Here is a 24,291-nt window from a genome sequence, read left to right as displayed (position 1 = left end):
TCTGAAAGTTTAGAGTACTATATGCTTTAACAGTTTCCTCTTTTATATAGCTTTCATTTCTAATTATCAGCTAGTTAGCAACATCATTGAACCATGATATTTAGTATGTTAAAGGACTGTCTTATGCAGATTGTCAATCAGCGTGAAGCTGCTAGCAGCAATATATTCAGACAGAAGGAGTTTGATCTTCTGAAGCTTGGAATAGGTGGACTGAGTGCTGAATTTACAGATATATTTCGAAGAGCATTTGCATCTCGTGTTTTCCCACCACATGTAACAAACAAGTAAATTATTTTTTCAAATCTGACAACTATTTGATTTCTCTTATGACCAGTTTATCACACACAAGCTTCAGAAAACAATGATCCAGCTTTGTACTATTACCCTTCCCAGGCCAGATATTCTCAAGTCAATGAAAAGGTTTATGCATGAAAATTTCAAGCTATTGGGTAGATTTGAGTGATGTTTATCTTTATCAGTTTGATCAACATACCTGGTGCTAGAGTATCAAATGGTTCTCGTGTCTTGACCTGGGATCTAGTCACTTTACTAGGTCCAAAGTTTGGGATCCTGAATTTTTCCTCTAAAACATACAAAGCTTCAGTAAATTCAAGAATCTAAATGGTCTTTCATTACATGCTTGTTTCTATATTGCAGGTTGGGCATCAAGCATGTTAAGGGTATGTTGCTCTATGGCCCTCCTGGAACTGGGAAAACTCTAATGGCTCGTCAGATTGGGAAAATATTGAATGGAAGAGAACCAAAGGTATCTCTTGTCATTTAATTGCTTCACTTCTACACCGTCTTAAATAAAAAAAGGCAGTCTGGATGGTTTGGTGGTCTATGCTTCTTAATTTATGCTGTCAGAAGTGAAATGTTGCATATCTGTCTAGTCTAAAGCCGGTGTATGGTTAAATTGTAATACGGGGAAATTATTAACCATGCTTGGAGTCTTTGCTTGTACCAAATGCTTTCTGTGGTTGAGATATAGTCCTTTGACATCTTCAGATGAAGAGGACCATCTGAAGACCATTCCTCTGCATTTCCTTAATGTTAAATTCATTCATTATTTTTACCTGTGGTCTTTCAAAAAGATGCATGTGTTACGGATCTATTTTGGCCTGACATGATGCTGTTTGATCCTTAATGTCTGTTCCTGTTGGTCAACGTTTGTAGGGTTCAATTTTGGCAGTGCATGTGAGTGATCCATTTGGAGTTCAACAATGTGGGGATCTATTCTTAAAAGTTTTCCCTTTTTTATTCATGTTTTTGAAGCAACAAATTCACTGCCAGTGAGTAATAATATAAGACCCTGCAAACTGTTTGAGCAAGATACAAGATCAAGAGGGCAGTATAGGCAGTAAAAAAGGCCGGGATTGATGGCCTACATTATCAGTCCGCATGGTTAACTTTAATATTTGGCAAAGTTATATTCCTCCTACTTTTACCTTTTTTGAGTGAAGAAATGATTGCTTTTGGTAAACACATATTTTGCTGTGCACCAAGACAAGCACATGTTCTCCAGTTCACCAGGACAAATTGTAACGCCTCAAAATTCTAACCCAAATTTTGAAGATTTTTTTTATGATAGCGGAAACAATCATTTCATTGGGTTAAGCATTCATGCACATTACATGAGTAATCGAAACAATAACATTCATTTTATTCCAAATAGATTTATGACATCAGAGTTTCAAATAACATGAATACTAATAAATTGAAATTTAATCTGAGATATCCCGGAAACACAATAAATCAATATCTCGATCAACACCCCATCCCGCAGCCGCTCATTGTACCCTACTCTTTACTTGAAAAATAATAAGATAATTAGAATTAGACTACAACCCATCTAAGTAGGAAGATACTGTGATTTTACAAGTATATTATGTGACAAGTATGTAATGTGTGTGAATAACATGATATTGAGCATCGAAGGCGAAATTAAATAACATGAACTAAATCGCTATAACAACAATTTCTAAGAATCTAACTAGCAGGTGAAATCAGTAACAATCCTAAAGCATCTCACAGATTCTACAAAATTTATGTCATGCCAATTTAAATAACCATATGCTAAAAGTAACTATTAATGTGCTAAAGTATAAACATGCTCACTCTCTGTTCAACTGATGCACACAAGATGTTTTTAATTAGTGTTTTTCTTTAATTATCTTGCGGGTACACGCGAGCCAAGACAACCGTAACAGAAGAGAACAATTCAGGGGTTTATTACGTATTGGTGTTTTATTAACCCGAACATTCTAACTGAAACTGTAATCCTAAGGGAGCAGTCAGTAACCGAGAGAACCCCAAAAGGCCCAAAACAAACATGATGCATCCCTAACTTCTATAGAAGAACGTGGAGGTACCACCTAGGATAAATTTGGTAGTCCGGGTCCCCTAACTCCGAGAACTGGGGACCAACGAGTCATTGTCGCTCGAAGCAAGAAAACACATATCCTCGGAGTTTTGTACCACCTACCCTCTCAAAGGTAAGCTCGAATCTGAGTGAGTTGCTCTCTTATTAATTTGTATTTCCCTATATGTCAGGCTTTTTCCTTGATTTGAACCCAATACTCAAAGACACTGGAGTTTCCCAAAATAATGAATCATACCACATTAGGAGTGGATCTCCAATCATTCATACCTTAAATAGGTATGTTAATCAACCTTTATCCATTTAATTGTACAGACCCACTCAGAGTGCTCCGGTACCTTTAAACCAGTCAGACTCGATTACCAGATCATTATTCATCATCATTATATAATTTTTTTTTCAATAGCAAACTGCCACAACATACCATTAGGTTTTAAACTTGCAGCGTCCCACCACAGTGTGACATGCACTCACAACTCTTGCCAAATAAACAAAGACCCGTTTGTTTCCTTTAGAGAGTATACAGTGTAATCTTAAAGATTTGGTAATACAACTATATGTTTTTCTCCAAACACATTCACATTTGAACATTCCACAAGATATACAACTTAGTTGGCATTTGATAATTTCAGAAAATGTGGTTTATTAGGCAATTTGCACTTCAGAAAAATATGCAACTTAACATGCATTTGCACAATAGAGAATAAGCAGCTTAATAGGCATTTGAACATAAGAGAATATGTAGCTTAATAGGCATTTGATCCCCAGCGAATATGCAGCTAAATCACAACTGAATATGCGGCTTAGTATGCATTTTGAGCATCAACTTCATAAGCAGTTTGAAAATGCATTTGAACCTTCAACTTAATATGCATCTAAATGTGCAATTGAACATTTCAGAGAGTATGCAGCTTCACTTAGCAATTCAATGGTTGTCACCTGTTAATAGTGTTGATCAAAGCGAGACATTCGGTTTATTTTATCATAAGACAACCAATCGACAAATACCCTCAACTTTGGGTATGTCAAACCACTCTATTACTGGAAGAATTGTTTTTAGAACTCTCTTTTCAGGAGCAATTGATATTTCATGGAACCAAATTTCAGGTTATACCGAACTTCACCAAAGGGTCTTGTTTTCAAGGCCCATCTATACATGAACGCACACACAGTTCAGGTTTTACAACAATTAGCAAAAGAAATGACCAGGGCAACTTCTGTTATAACAAACCAAATATACTTGTAGACATTGTCATGCTTATGAATCAGCATATGCTCTTACAACCTAACAGGTTGACAGAGGTGTTCAGGTTATTTATCTATCAAAGCTTATAAAGATTTAATTAATCCATCCTACATTCTGTGCATGCTTCTATTCTAAACCACGAAATAATCCGAGCATAATGATTTCAGAACATGCAATTACCTGCGCATGGGAAAAAACAGAACATGCTAAAAACCCGAACATGTATGCTTCTGTGCAGTGGCCTATCCAGTAAAATGTGTCACTAGTTGAGTGTATATGAACTGAAAAATATCATCAGCCACAGGAGATTCAAATGCTCATTGGAGTTCCAGCCATTGTCACAACACTTGATACCATATTTGCACGACTAAATTGATCAAAAGATCCAAATAGCAATAATGAGAGAATGTGTAACAAAGTAACACAAAATACAAGGTCTGATTGCAGAATTCAGATTTCATGAATTTCTGCTACTGAGATGAGGGGAACAACATGAATAAGTCTGTGAAGGCAGTGTAGGAGACGTCTAAGACAAAACAAACAGGGGTCAGGGTGAGTGCCAGGCAGGCCTCCTAAGAAGAACCTTCCTGAAGATTTACTTGCTTTTACTGGCTGCATCTTGTTGATTTTTGAAGATTTTCAAGTATTCACTTCTCATAGAATCAAACAATATTAGTTTGTTGCTTGTTAACATGTTTCTTTTACATTTCTTTTGTGTGTAATGATAAAATGTTTGTCCTTTTTCTAATGATTTCTTGGACTTCAGATTGTAAATGGGCCTGAAGTACTGAGCAAATATGTTGGCGAAACCGAAAAAAATGTTAGGGATCTGTTTGCTGATGCAGAAAATGATCAAAGAACAAGAGGTATGGCTTGAGTCTGAACATTCATTTCGTATGGACACCTTGTAGCTTGCTTTATTTATCTAATAACTACTTATTGCCTAATGGTTTGTTTCTTTTACAGGAGATCAGAGTGACTTGCATGTCATTATTTTTGATGAAATTGATGCTATTTGCAAGGTACATCTAAATGATGCATTTTAATTTATATTGCTTGTAAAGATGATAATGGAGTAAAAAATAATGTTAAATCACACTACTAAGAACTGAAAGTGGTATATATACCGAATTAGATTGTCCTGGTAAGATAGTTGGAGTGGTTTCTTCTTAAAAAATCCAGAAGGATAGTCCCTAAAAGAAACTTTTATGGTGACTTATTATTTTTTCTCACACTGAGGACTTCATATTGGAAGATATCTGTACTGAACCTCTTGAATGGCATCTTACACATGAAGGGAATACCTTAGTGAGTATATCTGTTTCTCTTGAAGTTAGAATGTTATGAATGCAGTTTTATCTGTACAACATGCATGCTCTAAGACATTGCTTTATTGTAAAAGGTCGTCATATTCATAAAATTGTGAAACTGGGGCAAGAACATACATTCATAATGAATGAGGGATCATTCAATGTTTTTTGGTCATTCTGTTGATGGTTCTTGAACAGTGCAGGTTGATATCTAAATTTGTGATCTATTTTATATGATTGTGATAGTTATACTTTTCTCTTTGCCAGCATTTTTCTGTCTCAAATAAATTTTTACATTTTCTTTTCTTCCCATACTATTTTTCTTGTATCGGTTGATTTTGGTTTTCTTAGTCATGGAGCGTGTGTAATGAAATAACAAGTGCATGAACACAATGCCACAAAGGGGCTACAAATGTGCACATCCACAAATACAAAAGCCACTTGTGGGCCAAATACAAAAGAACCAATAAGGGCTAACACAAACCTCACAAAAGAGAGCAAGAGCACAAATATGAAATAAAAAATGTTATTCCAAAATGCTTACAAACAGCCCCTTTTATATACAAGAGGCATTGTGGAGCCCCTAATATAGTCGTTGGGATCTCCCCAATGACTCTGATCATAATGACCATAAAACCCCTAAACAAAAATAAAAAACAAGAAGATAAAAAAAAACAAAACTGTTCCTAATGGAGAGTACCTATTATATGTACAAAATGACCAAAATACCGCTGGTCATATACCAAAATCAACTATATATATAATCTTATACAATATATTTTAACACCCCCTTTCAAACTTATGGTGTGATTGCCGAAAGTTTGCCAAGAAGAAAATGAATCGAGGTGACAGAAGTGCCTAGGTAAAGAAGTCCACCAGTTGATACTCAGAAGTGACATATGGTAGAATGATGGTTTTTTTCAGGAATTCTTCACGAACGTAGTGACAATCCATTTATATATGTTTGGTTCTCTCATGAAATCTATGGTTGCCAGTTATGTATATTGGACTCTTATTGTCATATCTTCAAGTAATATTCGCAATGATACTCAGCTTCAGTGGATAATAATGATACTTTCTGTTGTTTTTTGCATTTCTACAACACCAGAGAATCACCTAAAAATACATAAAAGCCAGTTGTTGAGCATCAATCATTTGGATCTCCTCTCCAATCTGAGTCAAAATAAGCAATCAACTCAAGAGAAGAAAAAAAAAATAACAAAAGGCCTCTAGAGGTTAAGGTTTGTAAATATCTAATAATCCTCGTTACAACACTCATGTGAACTGTGGTAGGAGAATATTGAAATTGGCTATAGCAGTATGAACCGCATGCGGAATATCAGGCCTAGTAATAGTTAAATAAGTTAAAGCACCAATAATTTGGCGGTACAGAGTAGGATCATCTAGAGGTTTCCCGTCATCAATCTTCATTTTGGCATTAATAACTTCAAATGTATCTACTATTTTTCGTTAGTAATTCCTGACCTATCAATAGTATCATTAGAAAACTTGGTTTGAGAAAGTAAATATCCTCTTAGGAGAATAAACAACCTCAATTTTTAGAAAAAATTCAAGAAATCCAAGATCAATTGTAACGACCCCAACTCATCCCCTTTGAAAATGCGGAATTTTTTTTCTAAACAGTGCAGAAAACTTCCCAGAGACCCGGGGTCCTCACAGTTCCAATTCCAACTGGATAGCCATACACCACAAAGAACTTGCAATTAACATCCATAACTAACCATTACCTTTATTCATGAATTAAAAACAGATTTCAAAAATAAAGTGTCTGACTCAAGTAACCACTGATGACAATAAGCAATTGACAAGAACACTAGACTGAAAAACCAAAATAAAGAGCCACTCTGTCCACAAAGAAGACTGTCAAAACTCGTTGTGACTCCCGCGCCCTCACAGTAGCCGTCGACTTCACTGATCACCTGTTCCTGCGAAAAACCAACGAAGTAGGGTGTCAGAATCGAAATCCTGAGCACAACTACTTCTTAATGAAACAAGTGAGGTAAAGAGTGAAGATGAGATATCATGCAACAATTAATGGAAATACATACAAGACAGTTTATAGCAATTGAGAATTTATTCATGCAACAATCATAATTGCTAAGCACGCAAAGACAGTAAAGCAGTAGCATCTACTAAAATTTCAGCATGCAACAAGAATTTAACATTCAACATCTACCCTCATGTGCTGAGTAAGGAAACCATCAAAGTATGCATGATCTAATGCATAACAGGAAAAATGCATGTCTTTTATGCAATGCATGAATCATTTTATTATCTTCCATTAAGTCTTTTGTTTCCTTATGCATGCCCTATTAAATGCATACAACTTTAAGTTTCTCTTTTCAATTACCGTTGCCCGCGGATACACCAAACGGGTACAAACCCCGAGGTTAAGGTAGGTTCCCAGGGTAGCTTAGCACACAATTTATATTTTATTACTGGGTTCCAACTTAGCCCACGAACGAAATCCTTCGGAACATTAGACCTCCACATCTAATGTCGGGGACACAAGGGACACCCCACGCCCACAAGTGCCACTTCCTTGGTACCAAAAACAACAGTTTGTCAAACACACCACTCCCGGGTAAAGTGGCAGACTCTCCCTAAAACCGTGGCCAGGAGAAGGAACCTCAATATCGGGTTCAGGGGACCAAAATTAAGCACACGGAGTTTTGTATCCTCACAGTCTCCCCAAGACCGGATTTCTAAGATCCCCATTCTCCAGATGGGTGATCCCAGAAAGTATATTACACTGTGCTTTATTATTTCTTTTATTTAAAAATTTAATTTCTTAAGTTTTGCAACATCATATGCAAAAAAGAAAGAATAAAAGCTCGCATCTACCTCGCGAGAGCCATCACAGGACTCCGGCCTGTGGAAACATATACAACAGTGCAATAAAGCTGAAATATTTATGAAGCATGATCTTTGAAATGCATTGAAATGAGTAAGGGAAAATATTCCCACAGCTCAGGTTTACCAAACCCTCGATGATTCATTTTGATCACCGGGACACTAATACAGGGATCACAAATTCAATACCATATTTAATTTCCAAGACATATCAGAATTAAACCATGGATGAATTATCATCTCATTCTAAATATTCAAGTTCAAATAAAGGATGCTTATTAACTTGATAATTTTGATGCAAGACTTTATTAAATAATATCAACGTTATTCTGACCATCCAAGTTCAATTAAAAGATATCTATCAACCTGATAATGCTGATGCAAAACTTCATCAATATCAACTTATTCTAACCATTCAAATTAAAATAAGAATGCCTAACAGCATGATAAATCTGATGCCAATTCATTTAAACAATATCAATATTTTCCAACCGTTCAAATTAAAATAAGAATGCCTAACAGCATGATAAATCTGATGCCAATTCATTTAAACAATATCAATTTGTTCCCACCCATTCAAATTAAAATAAGAATGCCTAACATCATGATAAATCTAAATGTTTTTCCATAAAATTTCATATCGATATATGAAAACACAAAATGAGTCAACAAGGATGGATCAGAAGCTAAGAAAATATTTATATTCATAATGGAAGATTAGGATAGACCACAAAGAGGGTTGACTTGATTTAAGTTGAAAGAGAAACATACACTGTATGTATCACAGATACGTACATGCATCATAGTGATATATTCATGTATTAAAAATACAAATTGAGACTTGTTATTGCTAAAAAAAAAACAGGCATGATTAAACATGATGTGTGTAGAAAAACAAATCAGCCCAGAAGGCTTGTAACTTCAATCTCATCCTTCTCTTACTGTCCATATATTAATCCAACAGCTTAAGCATCCCTTTTTTTTTTTTTTTAAGGATGAGAACACCCAGCCCAACCCAGCCGACCCTGTCGGCTGGGTCCACCAGCATGTGCACAGGCCCAGTTTGGGCCTGTGTATGCTGTCAAAAAGAACAACATACCTGCTACAAGAAAACTGATTTTTTTTTTTAAATGTTTTTGTTGCAACTCTGCCCAGCCCAGCCGACCTTGTTGGCTGGGCTTAACAGCATACACACAGGCCCAGTGTGGGCCTATGTATGCTGTCAGCAAGAACAGCATAAAAGAAATTTTATTTACGCACATTACCTGTTAAAAATATCATGTGTAATTTTTTTTTTTTTTTTTAAAAGGGGAAGAACACCCAGCCCAGCCGACCCTGTCGGCTGGGTCCAAAAGCATACACACAGGTCCAGTTTGGACCTGTGTAGGCTGTCAAAGGTGACAGCAAACCCCCCCCCCCCCCCACAAAAACTGGGTATCTTTTGTTTTTGTGAGAACACACACCTGCCCCAGCCCAGCCGACCTTGTTGGCTGGGCTTAGCAGCATATACACAGGCCCAGTGTGGGCCTGTGTATGCTGTCAGCAAACAACATAACTTACCTTGCACAAACTGAAATTTCTTTTTTTTTTTTTTTTAAAGATACCCAAACCAACCGACTGCATACCTGGGCCCCAAATCATGCAGGAAAAGTTTTAAATCTGTCTTTTTTCTTCAATACAACCATAGCACAGAAGGTGCAAGAGAGTGACAGTGGAACTATTCTCCAAGATTTTCCATCGACTGCTACATGAAAATCAAACCTCCACCGATGCCCCTTTTGAATCAAAAAGAGGTACCCGTACCTTTTTCACGGTGGTTTTCCGGTGGCTGGAGGCTACTGTCGTGAAGAAGGGAGTGTGGAGCTGCTTGCCGCGACCTTCACTGGCAGCCGGTAGCCCACGCTGCCTGACGATGGTGTTTTTGCCCTCCGGCGTGCGCACACCGAGCGAGAGAGAGATGGGGAAAGATGGGAAGAGAGAGCCCGAGTGAAGAGGGCATAACCCTCTCTTCACTCCCCTTTTATCGACCCCAGGCCCCCTCCTTCCTCGCCGAGATGGGAGGGGGAGGTCGGTTACGCCTTGGGTAACACCCCCTTCCCCCCTTTCCTATTCTGTTAGGGCTTATCGGGCAACCCTTATCGGGTTGCCCTTTCTGTTTTAAAAAGGCTATTAGTTGGGGTGGGGCTCGGGTCCGAACCCGGGACCCGCAACCCAGCCCCAAAACGAAATGGGTCCACAAGTGGATCCTCGAATTAAATTAAAAATTTTAAATTAGAAAAATTTTCATTTATTTATTATTGCCCTTTAAATCAAGATTTCAAATAATCAATCCTAATTACCCCCCCTTTATGGGTCCTGGATCCTTAATGTGGATCTAGGCCCAAATTGAAAAAAATGAAATATTTTAAAATAAGAAATCTCGGGTTTTACATCCCTACCCCCTTAAAAGAATTTCGTCCGCGAAATTAGCACATACCAAATAAAAGGGGATAGTGTTGACGCATATCCGCCTCAGGCTCCCAAGTGCATTCATCTAACCCATGATGCTGCCAACGTACCTTTACAAACGGAATCGTCCTACTGCGTAGTACCATTTCCTGGCGTTCTACTATCTCTATCGGCTTCTCGTCCGTAGTTAAGTTAGGTTGTACCTCGATCGCCTCATAGTGAATTACGTGTGAGGGTTAGGCACGTACTTTCTCAACATCGAGACATGAAAAACATCCTGAATCTGCGAAAACTGAGGAGGAAGGGCTACTCGATACGCAGTCTCTCCGACACGTCCAAGGACTTCGAAGGGTCCAACATACCTAGGACTCAACTTGCCTTTCTTTCCAAACCGGAAGATACTTTTCGTAGGCGAGATTCGAACAAACACGTGATCGCCTACCTCAAAACTGAGCTCTCTACGCCGCTGATCAGCATAACTCTTTTGCCTACTTTGAGCTGCAATCAACCTTTGTCGAATTAAACGTACCTGATCCGCATAGTGCTGGACGATTTCTGGAGACTCTACTGCTCTTACTCCAACCTCATCCCAACAAACCAGAGATCTACACGGTCGGCCATACAGTGCTTCATACGGGGCCATGCCAATACTAGCATGAAAGCTATTGTTATAAGAAAACTCTGCAAGCTTCACATGTTTGTCCCAATCACCGGCCCAATCCAAAGCGCACGCTCTCAACATGTCCTCGAGCGTCTGGATCGTTCGCTCTGACTGCCCGTCTGTCTGCGGATGGAAAGCAGTACTAAACTTCAAGGTAGTGCCAAGGGCTTTCTGAAGCTGGCGCCAAAATCGAGATGTGAACCTCAGATCCCGATCGGACACTATCGAACGAGGCACTCCGTGAAGCCTAACAATCTCCTCTACGTAGAGATCGGCCAAGCTTTGACTAATCCTGATCGGAAGAAAATGAGCACTCTTTGTCAACCGATCCACAATCACCCATATGGCATCTCGTTGTCGTCGGGTCTTAGGCAGCCCTATGATGAAGTCCATTGAGATATCATCCCACTTCCATTCTGGAATCTCAAGAGGCTGCAAAAGTCCACTCGGTCTCTGGTGTTCAATCTTCACTTGCTGGCAAGTAAGACACCGAGATACGAACTCCACGATGTCCCGTTTCATCCCATTCCACCAATAAGTCCTTTGAAGATCTTTGAACATCTTGGTGGAACCAGGGTAAACAGAATACTTCGACCTGTGAGCTTCACTCATCAGCTCTTCCCGTAACGCTTTTGGAACCCACCATCGGTCCCCGAACATAATGGTTCCGCTCTCCTCCCGGCGAAACTGCGCTTCTGGCTTCTGAGCACTTTCGCACAACTTTTCAAAGTCCGGATCTTCTGATTGGAGTTCCTCGATTCGATCTATAATCTCTGGTCGTGCCTGCATCCCGGCACAAAGGATGCGTTCGGAGTCGTCAGAAAAAGGTTGCCATCGTACGAACTCCTCGACCAGATTCCAACTGCGTCCAATTAAGCTAGCTGCTGTGATTGACGCCTTTCTACTAAGCGCATCAGCCACCACATTCGCCTTACCCGGATGGTAAGCGATGGAGAAGTCGTAATCCTTTAGGAATTCCAACCACCTACGTTGCCTCAAATTCAAGTCCCTTTGGGTGAAGATATATTTGAGGCTCTTGTGGTCAGACATGACCTCAAACGTTTCCCCATAAAGGTAGTGGCGCCAAATCTTCAACGCATAAACTACTGCCGCTAACTCCAAGTCATGTGTGGGATAATTCTTCTCATGCACCTTTAGCTGTCGAGAGGCGTATGCTATGACATTTCCATGTTGCATAAGAACACAACCCAGTCCAGTCCCTGACGCATCACTATAAACCACAAAACCACCCGCCCCGGAAGGCAATGTCAAAATCGGCGCTGTGGTCAACCTCTTCTTTAACTCTTGGAAACTGTCTTCGCAGCGAGAGGACCACTCGAACTTCACTCCTTTCTGCAACAACCGAGTCATCGGAGCCGCTATACGCGAGAAATCTTGAATGAATCGACGATAATAACCCGCCAATCCCAAGAAACTCCTAATGTCTGTCACCGTCTTCGGTTGTTCCCATGACAAAACGGCTTCCACCTTGGCTGGATCAACCTCTACACCTCTCTCGGATATCACGTGACCAAGAAACATCACCCTATCGATCCAAAACTCACACTTTGAGAATTTAGCATAAAGCTGATGTTCTCTCAGTGTCTGCAACACGAGTCGCAAATGCTCTCGGTGATCTTCCACACTCTCCGAATATATCAGAATGTCATCTATAAACACTATGACAAAAGAATCCAGCCACAACTTGAAAACCCGGTTCATCAGATCCATAAATGCCGCAGGGGCATTTGTAAGTCCAAATGACATCACTAGAAATTTATAATGCCCATATCTGGACCTGAACGCTGTCTTAGGAATATCTTCGGTTTTAATCCTCAGCTGATGATATCCTAAACGAAGATCGATTTTCGAGAACACCTTGGCCCTTCTCAACTGATCAAACAAATCATCGATCCTAGGCAAAGGGTATTTGTTCTTCACCGTTACTTGATTCAACATGCGGTAGTCAATACAAAGTCGCATTGAACCATCCTTCTTCTTAACAAAGAGGACCGGGGCACCCCAAGGGGATACACTCGGTCTAATAAATCCTTTGTCAAGAAGCTCCTGCAACTGCTTTTTCAATTCCCCTAACTCAGCAGGTGCCATGCGATACGGAGCGCGAGAAACTGGTGCTGTACCAGGCACTAGCTCGATCGAGAACTCAATTTCTCGATGCGGAGGCAAACCCGACAAATCCTCGGGAAAAACATCCGGGAATTCGCGGACAACGTCTAACTGCTCCAAGGACGGCGCCTGACTGTCTTGAGCAGAAACACTAGCCAAGAATACCATGCAACCCTTCTTGTGGTACTTGGAGACCTTCAAAGCTGACACGATTTTCACCCCATCGGTTGGTCTCGTCGAATGGCACAACAATGCAGACAATTTGGGGTGCTCCAAGATTACCTTCCTGCCCCGACACTGGAGGGTCGCATTATGCTTGGACAACCAATCCATGCCCAAGATGACATCATAGAATGTCATATCCAAAATGACCAAATCGGCCAACAACTCATGGCCTTCTATCACCACGCATACGGACGGAAAATACTTCCCGCAGGAAGAGGATGCACCCATAGGTGACATCACATCAAGAGCCCTTTCGAGGCTAGATGGAATCAAATCAAGCAACTTTGCAAACGAAGAGGAAATAAAGCTGTGTGTTGCACCCGAATCAAACATAACACGTGCAAAGTGTTCGGCGACTAAGAATATACCTTCGATCAGATCAGCCTGATCATCCTGGGAGGTTGCTGACGCTGCGTAGACCCGTCCATTGGTCTTGCGCTGACCCTGCTGCTGTGGTTGTTGCGGCTGTCCACCCGGAACCGCAGGCTTGTTCGGACAGAAGGGGGCAATGTGCCCTGGCTGCTGGCACTGGTAGCATACCCCCTTAAACGATGGGCAAAAACCTAATGGATGATTCTTGCCGCATCTGCGACATGCCGGTTGGGTCTTCCCCTGTTGTCTCCGCGGCTGAGGTCGACCCTGTTGCGCGCCCTGCTGTCGCCCGTCCCAGGTCCGCTGCTTCTTCCCGTTATGCACTCCCCTTCCTGTTGGAGGATTTTTCCTGGTCCCGCCTGAAGAACCTCCTCCGCTGCCACCCTTCTTCTGAAAACCACCTTTGGATCGTTCCCAGTCCTCGGTCAGTACGGTGGCCGACTCGATCGCCTCGGCCAGGGTAGAAGGACGACCCCCGAGCGCACGAGTCCGTAACCCGTCTTTCAGTCCACGCACGAATCTAGCCGCCCTTGCCTTCTCATTCTTGAAGAGGTTTGGGCTATACTTCTCAAGACTCCGGAACTTAGTAGTGTATTCCACTAGACTCATGGTCCCTTGAGTCAGATCGAGGAACTTTTGTTGCATCTGCTCCTCGGCGTAAGGGGGAAAGTAGGCGTCCAGAAACTCCTCCCTGAACGTCTCCCAAGGAATCTCATCCCAATCAGCAAATTTCACCCTTCGCAGGGTGTCCCACCAGTTCATGGCATCGCCCTTTAAGCGGTACGTGCCAAAGGGTGTCTTTCTCTCCTCAGGGACAAGTAAGACGTCAAACACCCGCTCAATCTCCTCGACCCAGTTCGCAGCAGCCTCTGGGTCTGCCTTTCCTGAAAAGGAAGGCGGGTCCAACTTCAGAAACCGCTCGAACGAAACGCCACCTGCGTTGGGAACAATATTGACCGGAGGGTCACGAGTCGCTGCCTATGCAGCTGCCTGTGCAGCCTGTGCCGCTTGGGCCGTTTGTGCAGCTTGAGCCGTCATAGTCTCTGTCAGGGTATGGATGACCTCCATCATGAAATCTCTTTCCTCCTGCCAGTTCGTGGGAGCAGCAGTAGAAGACGAAGCGCCTCTACGGGTATAGTGCGACATCTACAATGCACCACTTTTTCTCAAATTAGACTATTATTAATACTACCCCTTTAGGGTTGATCACGAACAGTATTCGTTCCCGAATCACATCAGACTTTTAAAATTTCACACCAAAGAACATGGAATTATAATTACCATAATCACACAGAACTTATATACATTAAGTAAAAGTATTAGGCAACCATACCAGTGAAGAAGACTGCTCTGGAGGACGAGTCACAACTTGTTGACGCTTCATGACAGGGCTCACATACCAATTATGAAAATTAAACACTAAAAGACGATAAAATTGCAAGTATTTGTGGTGGCTCTGATACCAAACCTGTAACGACCCCAACTCATCCCCTTTGAAAATGCGGAATTTTTTTTTTTCTAAACAGTGCGGAAAACTTCCCAGAGACCCAGGGTCCTCACAGTTCCAATTCCAACTGGATAGCTATACACCACAAAGAACTTGCAATTAACATCCATAACTAACCATTACCTTTATTCATGAATTAAAAACAGATTTCAAAAATAAAGTGTCTGACTCAAGTAACCACTGATGACAATAAGCAATTGACAAGAACACTAGACTGAAAAACCAAAATAAAGAGCCACTCTGTCCACAAAGAAGACTGTCAAAACTCGTTGTGACTCCCGCGCCCTCACAGTAGCCGTCGACTTCACTGATCACCTGTTCCTGCGAAAAACCAACGAAGTAGGGTGTCAGAATCGAAATCCTGAGCACAGCTACTTCTTAATGAAACAAGTGAGGTAAAGAGTGAAGATGAGATATCATGCAACAATTAATGGAAATACATACAAGACAGTTTATAGCAATTGAGAATTTATTCATGCAACAATCATAATTGCTAAGCACGCAAAGACAGTAAAGCAGTAGCATCTACTAAAATTTCAGCATGCAACAAGAATTTAACATTCAACATCTACCCTCATGTGCTGAGTAAGGAAACCATCAAAGTATGCATGATCTAATGCATAACAGGAAAAATGCATGTCTTTTATGCAATGCATGAATCATTTTATTATCTTCCATTAAGTCTTTTGTTTCCTTATGCATGCCCTATTAAATGCATACAACTTTAAGTTTCTCTTTTCAATTACCGTTGCCCGCGGATACACCAAACGGGTACAAACCCCGAGGTTAAGGTAGATTCCCAGGGTAGCTTAACACACAATTTATATTTTATTACTGGGTTCCAACTTAGCCCACGAACGAAATCCTTCGGAACATTAGACCTCCACATCTAATGTCGGGGACACAAGGGACACCCCACGCCCACAAGTGCCACTTCCTTGGTACCAAAAACAACAGTTGTGTCAAACACACCACTCCCGGGTAAAGTGGCGGACTCTCCCTAAAACCGTGGCCAAGAGAAGGAACCTCAATATCGGGTTCAGGGGACCAAAATTAAGCACACGGAGTTTTGTATCCTCACAGTCTGCCCAAGACCGGATTTCTAAGATCCTCATTCTCCAGATGAGTGATCCCAGAAGGTATATTACACTATGCTTTATTATTTCTTTTATTTAAAAATTTAATTTCTTAAGTTTTGCAACATCATATACAAAAAGAAAGAATAAAAGCTCGCATCTACCTCGCGAGAGCCATCACAGGACTCCGGCCTGTGGAAACATATACAACAGTGCAATAAAGCTGAAATATTTATGAAGCATGATCTTTGAAATGCATTGAAATGAGTAAGGGAAAATATTCCCACAGCTCAGGTTTACCAAACCCTCGATGATTCATTTTGATCACCGGGACACTAATACAGGGATCACAAATTCAATACCATATTTAATTTTCAAGACATATCAGAATTAAACCATGGATGAATTATCATCTCATTCTAAATATTCAAGTTCAAATAAAGGATGCTTATTAACTTGATAATTTTGATGCAAGACTTTATTAAATAATATCAACGTTATTCTGACCATCCAAGTTCAATTAAAAGATATCTATCAACCTGATAATGCTGATGCAAAACTTCATCAATATCAACTTATTCTAACCATTCAAATTAAAATAAGAATGCCTAACAGCATGATAAATCTGATGCCAATTCATTTAAACAATATCAATATTTTCCAACCGTTCAAATTAAAATAAGAATGCCTAACAGCATGATAAATCTGATGCCAATTCATTTAAACAATATCAATTTGTTCCCACCCATTCAAATTAAAATAAGAATGCCTAACAGCATGATAAATCTAAATGTTTTTCCATAAAATTTCATATCGATATATGAAAACACAAAATGAGTCAACAAGGATGGATCAGAAGCTAAGAAAATATTTATATTCATAATGGAAGATTAGGATAGACCACAAAGAGGGTTGACTTGATTTAAGTTGAAAGAGAAACATACACTGTATGTATCACAGATACGTACATGCATCATAGTGATATATTCATGTATTAAAAATACAAATTGAGACTTGTTATTGCTAAAAAAAAACAAATCAGCCCAGAAGGCTTGTAACTTCAATCTCATCCTTCTCTTACTGTCCATATATTAATCCAACAGCTTAAGCATCCCTTTTTTTTTTTTAAGGATGAGAACACCCAGCCCAACCCAGCCGACCCAGTCGGCCGGGTCCACCAGCATGTGCAGAGGCCCAGTTTGGACCTGTGTATGCTGTCAAAAAGAACAGCATACCTGCTACAAGAAAACTGATTTTTTTTTTTAAATGTTTTTGTTGCAACTCTGCCCAGCCCAACCGACCTTGATGGCTGGGCTTAACAGCATACACACAGGCCCAGTGTGGGCCTATGTATGCTGTCAGCAAGAACAGCATAAAAGAAATTTTATTTACGCACGTTACCTGTTAAAAATATCATGTGAAATTTTTTTTTCTCTTTTTTTTAAAAGGGGAAGAACACCCAGCCCAGCCGACCCTGTCGGCTGGGTCCTCGGCTGGGTCCAAAAGCATACACACAGGTCCAGTTTGGACCTGTGTAGGCTGTCAAAGGTGACAGCAAACCCCCCCCCCCCCCCACAAAAACTGGGTATCTTTTGTTTTTGTGAGAACACACACCTGCCCCAGCCCAGCCGACCTTGTTGGCTGGGCTTAGCAGCATATACACAGGCCCAGTGTGGGCCTGTGTATGCTGTCAGCAAACAGCATAACTTACCTTGCACAAACTGAATTTTTTTTTTTTTTTAAAGATACCCAAACCAACCGACTGCATACCTGGGCCCCAAATCATGCAGGAAAAGTTTTAAATCTGTCTTTTTTCTTCAATACAACCATAGCACAGAAGGTGCAAAAGAGTGACAGTGGAACTATTCTCCAAGATTTTCCATCGACTGCTACATGAAAATCAAACCTCCACCGATGCCCCATTTGAATCAAAAAGAGGTACCCGTACCTTTTTCACGGTGGTTTTCCGGTGGCTGGAGGCTGCTGTCGTGAAGAAGGGAGTGTGGGGCTGCTTGCCGCGACCTTCAATGGCAGCCGGTAGCCCACGCTGCCTGACGATGGTGTTTTTGCCCTCCGGTGTGCGCACACCGAGCGAGAGAGAGATGGGGAAAGATGGGGAAGAGAGCCCGAGTGAAGAGGGCATAACCCTCTCTTCACTCCCCTTTTATCGACCCCAGGCCCCCTCCTTCCTCGCCGAGATGGGAGGGGGAGGTCGGTTACGCCTTGCGTAACACCCCCTTCCCCCCTTTCCTATCCTGTTAGGGCTTATCGGGCAACCCTTATCGGGTTGCCCTTTCTGTTTTAAAAAGGCTATTAGTTGGGGTGGGGCTCGGGTCCGAACCCGGGACCCGCAACCCAGCCCCAAAACGAAATGGGTCCACAAGTGGATCCAAATGGATCCACTGTAGATCCTCGAATTAAATTAAAAATTTTAAATTAGAAAATTTTTCATTTATTTATTATTGCCCTTTAAATCAAGATTTCAAATAATCAATCCTAATTACCCCCCCTTTATGGGTCGTGGATCCTTAATGTGGATCTAGGCCCAAATTGAAAAAAATGAAATATTTTAAAATAAGAAATCTCGGGTTTTACATCAATCATTTCAAAATATTTTTTAAGAATACATTTAATATACTTTACTCTCTGTTTGTCTTAACTCGTGATGATCATGTCATCAACATAAAGAAGAAGAATTACAATCTCTATATCAGATTTCTTAGTAAACATGACAGTATCAGTATAGCAAGATCTAAAACCAAGTTTGAGCATAACAGAGCTAAAACAATTATACCAGGCTTTGGGTGCCTATTTTAAACCATAAAAAACTTTTTCAATTGAAGCGCCTTACCTGGAGGAGCTTCATATCCAGGAAGGGTATCCATATAATCTTCTTTTATATCCCCATTAAAAAAATAATTTTTACATCTATTTGGTAGATAGCCCAACTTTTAACAACTACTATGAGAATCCTAACTGAAGTCATCTTAGCTAGGGGTGCAAATGTTTCATCATAGCCTATCCCATGGTTACCAGTCGAGAAAGCGGGAGCGAGAAGCGATACGGGAAGCGGAAGCGGGAAGCGTGACACTTTCAAAATTTTAGGAAGCAAGAAGCGTGAGACGATTTAAAAGCAATCAAGAATCGTCTCGGAAGCGACCTAGGAAGCCACCTATGAAGCGAACCAGAAGCGACCTAGGAAGTGAGGGGTAAGCGAAAAAAATAAAAATAAAAATATAAAAAAATGAAAAAAGGGGGGAAGTGCGCTTCTAAAAAAAATCAGTGCTTCGGGGAAGCACACTTTCCCACTAGGCTAGGCGCTTCCGGTAACTCTAGTCTATCTCGTATTGTTGTAAAACCCGAGATTTCTTATTTTAAAATATTTCATTTTTTTTCAATTTGGGCCTAGATCCACATTAAGGATCCAGGACCCATAAAGGGGGGGGGGGGGGTAATTAGGATTGATTATTTGAAATCTTGATTTAAAGGGCAATAATAAATAAATGAAAATTTTTCTAATTTAAAATTTTTAATTTAATTCGAGGATCTACAGTGGATCCATTTGGATCCACTTGTGGACCCATTTCGTTTTGGGGCTGGGTTGCGGGTCCCGGGTTCGGACCCGAGCCCCACCCCAACTAATAGCCTTTTTAAAACAGAAAGGGCAACCCGATAAGGGTTGCCCGATAAGCCCTAACAGGATAGGAAAGGGGGGAAGGGGGTGTTACGCAAGGCGTAACCGACCTCCCCCTCCCATCTCGGCGAGGAAGGAGGGGGCCTGGGGTCGATAAAAGGGGAGTGAAGAGAGGGTTATGCCCTCTTCACTCGGGCTCTCTTCCCCATCTTTCCCCATCTCTCTCTCGCTCGGTGTGCGCACACCGGAGGGCAAAAACACCATCGTCAGGCAGCGTGGGCTACCGGCTGCCATTGAAGGTCGCGGCAAGCAGCCCCACACTCCCTTCTTCACGACAGCAGCCTCCAGCCACCGGAAAACCACCGTGAAAAAGGTACGGGTACCTCTTTTTGATTCAAATGGGGCATCGGTGGAGGTTTGATTTTCATGTAGCAGTCGATGGAAAATCTTGGAGAATAGTTCCACTGTCACTCTTTTGCACCTTCTGTGCTATGGTTGTATTGAAGAAAAAAGACAGATTTAAAACTTTTCCTGCAAGATTTGGGGCCCAGGTATGCAGTCGGTTGGTTTGGGTATCTTTAAAAAAAAAAAAAAATTCAGTTTGTGCAAGGTAAGTTATGCTGTTTGCTGACAGCAGTGTGGGCCTGTGTATATGCTGCTAAGCCCAGCCAACAAGGTCGGCTGGGCTGGGGCAGGTGTGTGTTCTCACAAAAACAAAAGATACCCAGTTTTTGTGGGGGGGGGGGGGGGGGTTTGCTGTCACCTTTGACAGCCTACACAGGTCCAAACTGGACCTGTGTGTATGCTTTTGGACCCAGCCGACAGGGTCGGCTGGGCTGGGTGTTCTTCCCCTTTTAAAAAAAAAGAGAAAAAAAAATTACACATGATATTTTTAACAGGTAATGTGCGTAAATAAAATTTCTTTTATGCTGTTCTTGCTGACAGCATACATAGGCCCACACTGGGCCTGTGTGTATGCTGTTAAGCCCAGCCATCAAGGTCGGTTGGGCTGGGCAGAGTTGCAACAAAAACATTTAAAAAAAAAAATCAGTTTTCTTGTAGCAGGTATGCTGTTCTTTTTGACAGCATACACAGGTCCAAACTGGGCCTGTGCACATGCTGGTGGACCCGGCCGACTGGGTCGGCTGGGTTGGGCTGGGTGTTCTCATCCTTAAAAAAAAAAAAAAGGGATGCTTAAGCTGTTGGATTAATATATGGACAGTAAGAGAAGGATGAGATTGAAGTTACAAGCCTTCTGGGCTGATTTGTTTTTCTACACACATCATGTTTAATCATGCCTGTTTTTTTTTTAGCAATAACAAGTCTCAATTTGTATTTTTAATACATGAATATATCACTATGATGCATGTACGTATCTGTGATACATACAGTGTATGTTTCTCTTTCAACTTAAATCAAGTCAACCCTCTTTGTGGTCTATCCTAATCTTCCATTATGAATATAAATATTTTCTTAGCTTCTGATCCATCCTTGTTGACTCATTTTGTGTTTTCATATATCGATATGAAATTTTATGGAAAAACATTTAGATTTATCATGATGTTAGGCATTCTTATTTTAATTTGAATGGGTGGGAACAAATTGATATTGTTTAAATGAATTGGCATCAGATTTATCATGCTGTTAGGCATTCTTATTTTAATTTGAACGGTTAGAATAAGTTGATATTGATGAAGTTTTGCATCAGCATTATCAGGTTGATAGATATCTTTTAATTGAACTTGGATGGTCAGAATAACGTTGATATTATTTAATAAAGTCTTGCATCAAAATTATCAAGTTAATAAGCATCCTTTATTTGAACTTGAATATTTAGAATGAGATGATAATTCATCCATGGTTTAATTCTGATATGTCTTGGAAATTAAATATGGTATTGAATTTGTGATCCCTGTATTAGTGTCCCGGTGATCAAAATGAATCATCGAGGGTTTGGTAAACCTGAGCTGTGGGAATATTTTCTCTTACTCATTTCAATGCATTTCAAAGATCATGCTTCATAAATATTTCAGCTTTATTGCACTGTTGTATATGTTTCCACAGGCCGGAGTCCTGTGATGGCTCTCGCGAGGTAGATGCGAGCTTTTATTCTTTCTTTTTTGCATATGATGTTGCAAAACTTAAGAAATTAAATTTTTAAATAAAAGAAATAATAAAGCACAGTGTAATATACTTTCTGGGATCACCCATCTGGAGAATGGGGATCTTAGAAATCCGGTCTTGGGGAGACTGTGAGGATACAAAACTCCGTGTGCTTAATTTTGGTCCCCTGAACCCGATATTGAGGTTCCTTCTCTTGGCCACGGTTTTAGGGAGAGTCCGCCACTTTACCCGGGAGTGGTGTGTTTGACACAGCTGTTGTTTTTGGTACCAAGGAAGTGGCACTTGTGGGCGTGGGGTGTCCCTTGTGTCCCCGACATTAGATGTGGAGGTCTAATGTTTCGAAGGATTTCGTTCGTGGGCTAAGTTGGAACCCAGTAATAAAATATAAATTGTGTGTTAAGCTACCCTGGGAACCTACCTTAACCTCGGGGTTTGTACCCGTTTGGTGTATCCGCGGGCAACGGTAATTGAAAAGAGAAACTTAAAGTTGTATGCATTTAATAGGGCATGCATAAGGAAACAAAAGACTTAATGGAAGATAATAAAATGATTCATGCATTGCATAAAAGACATGCATTTTTCCTGTTATGCATTAGATCATGCATACTTTGATGGTTTCCTTACTCAGCACATGAGGGTAGATGTTGAATGTTAAATTCTTGTTGCATGCTGAAATTTTAGTAGATGCTACTGCTTTACTGTCTTTGCGTGCTTAGCAATTATGATTGTTGCATGAATAGATTCTCAATTGCTATAAACTGTCTTGTATGTATTTCCATTAATTGTTGCATGATATCTCATCTTCACTCTTTACCTCACTTGTTTCATTAAGAAGTAGCTGTGCTCAGGATTTCGATTCTGACACCCTACTTCGTTGGTTTTTCGCAGGAACAGGTGATCAGTGAAGTCGACGGCTACTGTGAGGGCGCGGGAGTCACAACGAGTTTTGACAGTCTTCTTTGTGGACAGAGTGGCTCTTTATTTTGGTTTTTCAGTCTAGTGTTTTTGTCAATTGCTTATTGTCATCAGTGGTTACTTGAGTCAGACACTTTATTTTTGAGATCTGTTTTTAATTCATGAATAAAGGTAATGGTTAGTTATGGATGTTAATTGCAAGTTCTTTGTGGTGTATGGCTATCCAGTTGGAATTGGAACTGTGAGGACCCCGGGTCTCTGGGAAGTTTTCCGCACTGTTTAGAAAAAAAAAAATTCTGCATTTTCAAAGGGGATGAGTTGGGGTCGTTACAATTGTTGTGTGTAACCCTTGACAACTAACCTGACATTGTTCCTTTATAGGGTCTCATCACTCTTAGTTTTAACTTTATAAACCCATTTGTAACCTATGATTTTTTTATCCCTAGGCTAATTAGATATTTTCCAAGTCTTAGATTTGTTAAGTGCTCCTAATTCTTCATTTATAGCCATTATCCATTTAGAATATTCCTTTGCTTGATTATATGTGGCAGGTTCATAATAGGACAAAATTTTAGCTAGACAAACTATATATTATGGAGAAAAATATTCATATGAAACAAATCTATCAGGGGTCTGGGGGTGTGATATGATATTTTAACTCCTTCTAGTTGTTGGGTTTCTAAGGTGAAATAATTTTCTAGAGCACTTGGTTGTCTATTATTTCCACACATTCTATATTGAATTACACTAGGTTCTTCTAATTCAATATTCAGAGTCCAGGCTCTTCATTACTAACATTCTTAAATAAAGAATCATCAATACTTTTAGTTAATAACTCAAATAAAAAAGAATACTCAGAGTTCTTCTTAGGCACATTTTGAAAGAAACTTTCATTATTCAAAAAATAAATATTCCTTGAGATATAAAGTTTGTCATTTTCTAAATTAAAACATCTAAATTCTTTTTGAGTTTCCCCATATCTAAATAATATACATGATATAGCTTTAGGAGAAAGTTTATCATTTTTGTTAGTAGGAACAAAACACTTACATCTAAAAAGTCTTAATCTAAGATAATTAGGAAAGATTTTAAAGAATTTTTTATAAGGAGAAATATTTTGAAGCTTAGATGATGCAAGTCTATTAATAAGATACATAGCAGTCAAACAAGCTTCAACCCAAAAATGTTTTGGAACATTTTTTGAATTTAAAAGAGTTCTAGTAGCCTCAATATGTGCCTATGTTTTCTTTCAGCTAATCCTTTTTGTTGAGGTGTATAAGCACATGATCTTTGCTGTAAAATCCCATTGTTTTCAAAACAAGTTTTGAAATCATTTGACATAAAATCTCCCTCTGAGTTGGAGCGGAAGATAGAAATTTCAGTTTTAAATTG

General features: G+C 40.2%; 1 protein-coding gene across 1 annotated transcript in view; it reads left to right on the top strand.

Moving 5' to 3' along the window:
- The window catches only part of LOC149814664 (vesicle-fusing ATPase-like), a 113,674-nt gene that overhangs the window by 51,861 nt on the left and 37,522 nt on the right, over positions 1-24,291 (top strand). The window contains exons 6-9 of the mRNA XM_089989986.1: positions 130-284; positions 658-766; positions 4,393-4,492; positions 4,593-4,648. Coding sequence (XP_089846112.1) covers positions 130-284; positions 658-766; positions 4,393-4,492; positions 4,593-4,648 — 420 coding nt within the window. The remainder of the gene's footprint in view (positions 1-129; positions 285-657; positions 767-4,392; positions 4,493-4,592; positions 4,649-24,291) is intronic.

This window comes from Nuphar pumila, chromosome 15, assembly GCF_984573655.1.
Source record: "Nuphar pumila chromosome 15, dmNupPumi1.hap1.1, whole genome shotgun sequence".
NCBI classification, from domain to species: domain Eukaryota; kingdom Viridiplantae; phylum Streptophyta; class Magnoliopsida; order Nymphaeales; family Nymphaeaceae; genus Nuphar; species Nuphar pumila.
The sequence above is the reverse complement of the archived record's forward strand: the minus strand, read 5'-3'. Positions and strand labels throughout refer to the sequence as shown.